The sequence below is a fragment of the Haliaeetus leucocephalus genome, unplaced genomic scaffold (assembly GCF_000737465.1).
Source record: "Haliaeetus leucocephalus isolate CR32 unplaced genomic scaffold, Haliaeetus_leucocephalus-4.0 Scaffold751, whole genome shotgun sequence".
Classification (NCBI taxonomy): domain Eukaryota; kingdom Metazoa; phylum Chordata; class Aves; order Accipitriformes; family Accipitridae; genus Haliaeetus; species Haliaeetus leucocephalus.
This window is the reverse complement of record NW_010973187.1, coordinates 10,368,387-10,377,912: the sequence shown is the minus strand read 5'-3', so window position 1 is coordinate 10,377,912 and position 9,526 is coordinate 10,368,387. Positions and strand designations below refer to the sequence as shown.

The 9,526-nt window shown below is 37.9% G+C and overlaps 1 protein-coding gene across 1 annotated transcript in view; it reads left to right on the top strand.

The window, feature by feature from the left end:
- The window catches only part of PCLO (piccolo presynaptic cytomatrix protein), a 367,233-nt gene that overhangs the window by 209,463 nt on the left and 148,244 nt on the right, over positions 1-9,526 (top strand). Inside the window, 1 exon segment of the mRNA XM_010580944.1 lies at positions 5,743-7,951. Within this exon segment, the coding sequence (XP_010579246.1) occupies positions 5,743-7,951 (2,209 nt within the window).

Genomic DNA, 9,526 nt, shown 5'->3' with positions numbered 1-9,526 from the left:
GCCCGAAGGGGGGGGGGGGGGGGGGAAGGCAACATGAGAAAATCAGACTGACTGGCATCTCAGTGCCAGTGATTTAGAAACTAGTTTTCTGCCTGACTGCTCAGTCCCCAGAGCAAAATACTTGCAGAAAAGAAAAAGATAAGAGTTATATTAAAGGAAAGCTCTGGTATATTACTCATGAAGCGGCGTATTTCCCTCCCATACACATGGCCAAATTCAGCTCATCAAATTCATCTTCCACTCCCCTGGCCAGCAAAGGCACACAAGCCAAGACAGTACAGGTTGGCTGATAGGGTATTACTGATGGTTAGAATTTGTTCAGAGCATGTATTACTCCATTCACAGCACTGCTGAAGAGACTAGCTTTTCTAAATACATGCTTTAATATGTTTTCCTTGCCATGCACAGTTCATCTGCTTCCCTTTACCTGTTGGCTTCAGAGGTGGTTTGGCACACTCTGTGGTTCTTCATGCCATAAAAGTGACCCCGTGTCAGCCTTAGCCAGCGGAGGGAAGTTTCTCAATATTCTTGCTCTAACATTTGTTACCGAGGGTTAACGAAGCTGGTGCCCTCTAGTCAGTGGTTACCGCATAATAGCTATTAAGTCCAGAAGGGTCCACCAAAACTTAAATGAGAAACTATTTCTTTGCACAGGACAAGCTACAAAACATTGTCCAGTATCTCTGTCTGCATCCTACAAGAAGATGCAGTTAAGGATTCCATACTTAAAATGAAGTAATCTAATATTAATGTATTGTGTTAGTATCTTTTGGAATTAGGTTTAATGAAAGCAATTTTAAAGATACTGTTAAATTACCAAGAGGTCCTTAATGAATGATAACTGCTTTCCATAGATTCTTTGAAGCAAATTAAATGTTTAAAATAACAAATTGCCAAAATTTCTAACTGTTCTTACTGATGCATTTCTAACGATGAGGAGCACATACCGTGATACTGAGTAACACATACCAACCCTTTATAAGTAGAACGGCTTCATCACAATTTCAATTCTTACTGTGCGTTTTGGGGGTTTGGAGGAGTTGCATTTGGGGAATTTTCTGATGCATGAAAAATCCCAGATGGGAGAGCTGGAACAGAGAGAGCTATAGCACTGGCTTCACCTTCTACCCCATTGCTGCCTTAGTAACCTGCACTGATCACCACCTAAAGTGACCTCTTTTCTGAATGGGAGAGTAGTTTCTGTCCCTCCACTGCTTGACATCTTTTCTAGATGCAATTTATTCCCAGTAATTTCATTTAACACATTAGCGTGCAGCTCTCGAATTGATGCTAGTCATGAGATTGCTGAGCAAGCTTATTGACTGCATAGTCCATGTTTGAAGACAAAAACTATTATTTGCATTGTTTTTCTGGTAATCAGGGTACAGCCAACCTTCTGCTGACATTTCAAGTCTGTTGCAAGTCAACATCAGATGCTTCAGGAAACCTTACCCTGCAGAGGGTAAGGTTTTGTTCCTCTAGAGTGTAGAACAGGCTTATCACCATGCTGTTGAGTCTTCAGAGGATTGTGGCAGAGGGGTGGCTTCAGCTATGACCGACCCACTTCACCTTTGCTTTTTCATAGCATCACAGACTGTAGGTAGTCTGACATCACTGTGTCTATTATATAGACAATCTAGTGGTGGCAAACTCTAGTAAGGATGCTGTCATCACAATTATCATTGGTTTGTGCATATGCATTTATGCATTATTTGCAGGATTTGTCCCTACTTATACCAAAAAATATATATAAATATGGGTCTATTTTGTCAGTTCTAAAGAGGACAGAAGAAGTTTAAGTTTATTTGTGTTGTGATCACAGAAAATGTTAAAAGAACAATAAATAATGAGGCTTACATATTTCGTAGTAAAATCCAAAATATGCAAGAAGTATGTAAGAGTTGTATGTCCAAGAGTGAAAGCTCAGTTCTTTGAGCAAATGAAGCTAATATCCAAGTATGGCTAGATGACTAGAGCGAGAGGAGGATGCAAGAACAGCACCGTATCATATTCAAACAAATTAACTTGAGAAGAGGAGCAGAAAAATTGAGTAACTGGAAACAAACACACTGTTTAGAGGTAGAAATTAATCATAAATCTCCTGAGCCGTTCAGTCCCCCAAAGGAAACTATCTCTTTAAAACAGATAAAAGCAGTGGAATGTGTGAGTATTTCCTAGTGCTTGACTGATTCTTGTAGTGGTTCATAGTCTTGCTGGCCTTGTCAGCAATGCCATCAAATTGGAGAAGACAAAAATAGGTAGAAAAAAGAATTTTCACAAAGATTCTCAAGGAATAGGATGGTCATCTCAAAGGAATTACTCCAAAGTCACCACACAATTTAACAGCGTTCACAAGCCTTTGTCCAGATGACCTCTAAAAATTAAAACTCAGGAGATAAAGCACATCAAGACTAAGGTGTATTGGCAAGGCAGAAAAGGAAGGGTTTGCTAAATGTGTTTGCACGAAACCTTCAGCTCAGTGTTTTGAGTTCCTCACTGTGATGTTATCTTGTCATTGAACCACAGACTCAGGAGTGCATTCTTCTCCCATCTTTATTATGAAAACATTGTTAAGCTTAAAAATTGGTGGGGAAGGGGGAAGATTGTTTCTTCCTGAGTTCTTTAATCTGTAGTGTTGGGGAGAACGTATCTATAGTTTTATCTCAAGCTTTGAACTTATTTTAGCAAGGTCAGCTTTGCCTCAGAAGCAGATCTGATTGCCATTGTGTCCATCCTGAAGGGGTGTCCGAGATTAGTGTGAAATTCTCTCCATATACAAGGGTCAGCAATACAGTAATAACATTTATAAGGTTGTCAATGGTGAAACGAGAAGCAGAATAATTTACTTCTAGTTCTTAAGATTTACAATCAGCATTTGGAATGATCACTTGCTAAACAGAATGATTTTTAAAAATTATTGAGGGTGATAGTAGATAGCTAGAAGCAAATGGGTTAGAATGAAGAACACGGAAAATGTGATAAAATATGGTAGACGACTTCATGGCTTATTCAATCAGAGAGCTTGCCAAGGTCATCTGTCTGACATCTAACCTAACCTTTAACCAGTAACTGTCAGGCCTAAGAATCCCTGCCTGTATTTGATAGGTTTACTTGGCTCCAGAGTAGTTTCATGAAGAGTTCTGCCCATCTTCCTTTTGGATACTTTAAACCTAAAATGAGCATAACATAAATGTGTTACAGGGACCAAAAATACAGGGATAGGGCTAGACAGCACAATTACTCCTTTCCACTCCCAATTCTTTGTGATAATGAGATTAGAATTTAGTGAAGATTAGCTCTAGCTTGTCTTTTTTTCCTTGCTAGTTAACAAATTCAAAGGAAATGCAAAAACTAAATTTAACAACTACTCTAAAATTATCTGCCAAAATACCGCAGTTGAACTTCCCTTCAATCTACTAATGCAGTTCACAGGTAACATGCTGACATAGCTGATGATGAGAATATCCAGGAAGAAAGTAAAACCCCACACATTTTATCACAATACTAAAATACATTTATTTTTTTCTTATCCCAGTATAAATATCAAGTAAAAATAATTAAGACTTGCCTTTTGTGAGACTAGCAGCTGAGAACTAGAGGTTATCAACACTTTTTCAAAAGCAAGTGGTATATCTTCCTGTAGTGTCTATTAGTCTGAGTTTCTTTAGATGTAGACAAAGATATAAAAACAATACGGGGGGGTTATAAAATGCATTATAAGCTGATGCTGGGATTTATTCATCAGCAACTTAACTGTCATCTGAAAATAAAAATTCCATAAAGTATTAAAGACCTTTTAATGAATGTGTTATTAATAGCTCTTCACCAATACCAGTGACCATCTGTGACTGCTTCACCATCTGTGATTGCTGTTTAAGTTTGGGAGGGGGAAATAACAGTGGTATTGCACTGAATTTACAATATAAATTAAGAGCCAACTAGACCTACTGTAGATGATTAATTTGTCTTTGATTATAAGTACACACTGAGCAAGAGAATATTAGTTTCTTTGATTTGTTGGCACAACATGGGTTTGGGAAACGGCCACAGGAAGCTGAAAACAAAATTAAATTGCATTTATTGAAATCTGAAACATGCAAAAGTTGATGGAATTTAGATTAAGAGGATGAAAAGAGCTTAAATGGCACTTGAAAAGGTAGTGAATGTTTCTTTAAAGATCCATGACAAATGATGTGTTGATTATTGTGATTTGCTAAGGTTAGGTAACAGAGGAGCAGCAAAATAGTGTTGTCAACACTTTTTAAATAAAAACTTTTACAATTTGTTGACAACATATTAGAATAAACAGAGAAAATAGTGATTTATAAACTCCTAATTAAAATTATTCTTGTTGACTTCTTATCTGAGTGAAGTATCATTTATTTCCGAAGAAATTCCATTTTTAATTAGTAACAGTTAATTCTTGCTAAAGTGCTGTCCTTGCCTGCAGAAGCAGAAGAGTCAAGTTGTTAATATTCTTTTTACTTCCCTTATTAAACTGTGCTAAAGTGTTACCATATTTTGCTATTAATATGGCTGCACTCTGTAATGGCTGAGGTGATTATTTTTAGTGTATGTGTATAGATCAATCCCTTTTTCTTTACTAAGGCAACATTTGTAAGAAGCTATTGGGGAGATAGGATACAATTTCAAAATCATTCAAGTCCCACTTCTTAATGTATCTACATTGTGTGGGAGCCTAAATTTACTTCAAAACTAAAAAGAAGTTTTCAAAACCTCTAGTAATTTAGGGTACAATTTAGATTGCATCTAACCAATTGCATCGCCTACTTTCCTAGTTGATGAATAGAGATAGGCACCTCCAAAAAATGACTCATCAGCCAAAGGTAGGTAATTCTCCTAGATCAGGATGAATCACCCTTCTGCCATTAACTGTGGGGAAATCTGGACATCTGGACTGAACTAGATTCCTATATTTTTATACTGCTTAACTTTTTTTAAGTTTTAAACTATACCTTTGCATCCAGAACAAATTTCATTTAAGAAAGTCTTCAATGAACTGAAGAAAGCGCATACCACTTTTGTAAAGCACAAGAATCTTCCCTGAAAATATATATGTAGCAGCAGAGGTGAGGCAAAAATTACGAGATCGACTAAGACCTACCTGTTGTACCAAATGTGTTGGCACCAGAAAGTCCTGCTTTGGTGTCTGGATTTCAGTGCAACTTAGAGCTGCTTAGTATGTGTTCAGTGTTTGCCTCAGAGACTTCTATTCAATTGTACATATTATACATATATTTATATATGAATATATAAATGTTCATATACGTATATATGTACATTTATAATTATAATTTTTCTATTAAATGTTATATAAAAGAAAGGTGCATAGGTCTATATATATTCCCCTCCCACACACATATGCACTATATATGTTTATGTATAAGCATATGGAAATAAAATTAAAAACTTTTAAATTACAGTCAATTCAATTTCAAGAATGTAAAGTAGATTTTTTAATCTTGGGCTAAACTAAGTCCTAGTGAGTGTCACCCTTATTTTGCATTATATCGCTTATCTTCCTGACCTTTAGCAGACTGACGGCATTTTTTCATGCTGTTTTCTGCTGCTTATTCACAGATACCTCAAGCTTTCCTCTCCATTAGAGAAAGTATGTGGTTAAGACATAAAGCCATACCATGAAAAAAATTTAAACAGCTTGTGATTCATTTGCAATCAAGCCTCCAGAATAGTGATTCAGTCATGTCTCTTCTATTGCAGACAAAAGGTTCTTCAAGCATAACTCCATCAGGCACTCAAAAGAAGGTGAAGAGGACTCTGCCCAACCCACCACCAGAGGAAGCAACAGCAGGGACTCAGTCGCCATATACTTCTGTGGGATCAGTTTCACGCAGAAGGATTTGTAGGACCAACACTATGGCCAGAGCCAAAATTCTTCAGGATATAGACAGGGAATTGGATCTGGTCGAACGTGAATCAGCCAAGCTTAGGAAGAAGCAAGCAGAGCTAGATGAGGAGGAAAAAGAAATTGATGCCAAACTGAGATACTTGGAAATGGGCATTAATAGGAGGAAAGAAGCCTTACTAAAAGAAAGAGAAAAGAGAGAGCGTGCCTATCTCCAAGGAGTAGCAGAAGAACGTGATTATATGTCAGACAGTGAAGTTAATAATACCAGGTCAACCAGAATAGAAACTCAGCATGGCTTGGAAAGACCACGTACTGCACCCCAGACAGAATTTAACCAGTTTATGCCACCACAAACCCAGACAGAAACACAGTTTGCCCCTGCTACAAGCCCATATGCTCAATATCAGTATTCATCTCCTGCCCTGCCAACTCAAGCACCAACTCAGTTCACACAGCAATCACATTACCAACAACAGCAGCCTTTGTATCACCAGCAAGTTTCACCCTATCAGACCCAGACAGCTTTCCAAACAGGAGCTACTATGTCCTTTACTCCACAGGCTCAACCTCCACCATCTCAACAGCCATCATATCAACTCCCATCACAGATGATGGTGATACAGCCAAAGCCAAGACAAACCACATTATATTTGGAGCCTAAGATAACAACAAACTATGATGTAATTCGCAATCAGCCTCTCATGATAGCACCAGTTTCAACTGACAATAATTACGCAGTTTCCCAGCTGGGCAGTAAATACTCTACCTTGGACTTAAGGATAGGACTAGATGAGAGAAACAGCATAGCAAGCAGCCCTATATCAAGCATATCTGCAGATTCATTCTATGCAGATATAGACCACCACCACACACCCCGAAATTATGTGCTGATCGATGATATAGGAGAACTTACTAAAGGAACAGGAGCACTTGGTTCCAGTTTTAGCCTCCATGAGAAAGATCTGACCAAAACAGATAGACTGCTTCGCACAACTGAGGCCAGGAGAGCACAAGAAGTGTCAGACTTCCTAGCACCACTGCAGACTTCTTCTAGGTTACATTCCTATGTTAAAGCTGATGAAGACCCAATGGAGGACCCTTATGAGCTCAAACTTCTGAAACACCAGATAAAACAAGAGTTCCGTAGAGGTGCAGAAAGTCTTGATCATCTGGCTGGCCTGTCACAGTATTACCACCAGGAGGGCAGCTACAGGCATTTTCCAAAATCTGAGAAATATAGCATAGGTAGGCTTACTCTTGAGAAACAGGCTGCTAAGCAGCTCCCAGCAGCCCTCCTTTACCAGAAGCAGTCAAAACACAAGAAAGCTTTGATAGACCCCAAGCTAACAAAGTTTTCACCTATCCAAGAAAGCAGAGACCTTGAGCCTGACTATTCAAGCTATATGACTTCTAGCACTTCAACACTTGGGGGAATTACAACTAGGGCAAGGCTTCTTCAGGATGATATCACTTTTGGCCTTAGAAAAAACATCACTGACCAACAGAAGTACATGGGGCCACCACTGACTTCATCCATTGGAGCAGGCCTTGGGACTGCACTAGGTCCAACAATGAGATCCACATTACAAGATGAAGCAGACAAGTCTTATAGCAGTGGTAGTAGATCTAGACCCTCATCTAGACCCTCCTCAGTTTATGGGCTTGATTTGTCATTGAAAAGGGATTCTTCCAGTTCTTCTTTAAGACTGAAAGCCCAAGAAGCTGAACCCTTAGATGTTTCCTTTAGCCATGCAGCACCTTCTGGAAGAACTAAACCCACCAGTCTACCTATTAGCCAAAGCAGGGGAAGGATCCCAATAGTAGCGCAGAACTCAGAGGAAGAGAGCCCACTAAGTCCCGTTGGCCAGCCAATGGGAATGGCAAGAGCGGCAGCTGGACCCTTGCCACCAATATCCGCAGATACCAGGGACCAGTTCGGATCAAGCCATTCATTACCTGAGGTCCAGCAACATATGAGGGAGGAGTCACGGACTCGAGGCTATGATCGAGATATAGCCTTCATCATGGATGACTTCCAGCATGCCATGTCAGACAGTGAAGGTAAATTAGGCCTCAGACTGGTATCTTACTATCACAACACAAATCCTCATTTCTATGCATGTGTCTAATTTTTGTTATACTTCAAAGACTTGTTCTTTTTTCTGTTCCTTGGTGCATCTTCTGTGTATCTACATTTTTGGGGTTTGATTTGTTTTGGTTTATTTGATATTTTTATTTTACCTTAACAGCAGTTTCTGGATGGTGTTAAGCTACTCTAGCATGCTCACTATATTGTTGTTGATTTGCTTTCCTTTTGGTTTGCTTGTGCATTTTCCTTTTCACTTGTTGATGTCTTCTTTTCTAATGATATTTTGTAGAATATTCCATGTACAATACAGACCCTACCATCAGTCTTTATGTGGAGCCTTCTCCAGTGACTGTGAATCATTGAACTTACTTGCAATAGTTTTTATTGGGATTTGGAAATAATCTCCCAAATCTCTAAAAAACTCTAGTAATTTTATTTGCATGAAATTTCATGATAGAATTCAAGAACTGATAATTCCATCTCCCGATGCACCACTTTAGATCTGCATTAATATAGAAATAGTATGTTCATTAAGTACATATTGTATGTTAGAACCATATAGAGGTTAACGTGATAGCAAAATAACGTTCTACATACGGTTTGTTGAAAGCATCCTGTCATGTGCACTCAGAATTGTGATGATGTAAGATAATTTGTCATTTGGATGGTGCAAGACAATCTCATCCTTCAATAAACTTGCATAAAGTATTTTACTTCTATTGATGGATTATGCAGCATAGCTGGTTTTATATGCACCCCATACAATATGTCTGCCAAATAAGCACAAGAGTTTATCTCACTTAGGTTCATGAAAGGAACCGTTCTGATGTATTATAAATGGTGCAATTAAAAATGTTTCTTCTGAATAAGTACAGCAGAATGTTAAAGCTGATGTTGAGTACTAAATAATTGCAAATTATGTATCAGTTTTGTTTGAGTCAGTTCAGACTTAATATATTCTAAATTGTTTAAAAATCATAAAGACAGTTTGAAAGAAAATGAAATTAATATGTTCAAAATTGTATGCGCTCCCTTAACTTTTTCTTATGTGTATTTACTGCACAATAAAAGAGACTTTGCATGCGCTATATTGTTTGTAAATGGCAATGATTGTCTCAAAAGACACATTTGCATGATTATGAAGTAGTATGGTTTATTTTTCAGGTTTATATTAACCTCAGTGTTCATCATTGCATTATTGCTTTTTTACATACGCTGAATCTTTCATAAGCATTAGAAAATTGAATCTATTTGCCTCCTGATACTACAATATATTGAAGGGTTTTGTTCTGTAAGTTCCTCTTCATATTTCTTAGATATTTACAACCCCCTCATGAAGTCTGTGTTCCAGGAGAGGTTCAGGATCATCAGCTTTTTTTATTTTTATCAGAAGTTTAAGAAGTTTAGTTTTCACTGTTCTTAAATTCTTAGCACAGAGTCCTATAATTAAATCAGAAGGCAGTTGAGAGGAACTCCCCAAGTTGTAACTTACATCATTCTTCTTAAATAAGTAGATGTTATCTTGTCTCAACTGGACTTATGATTTT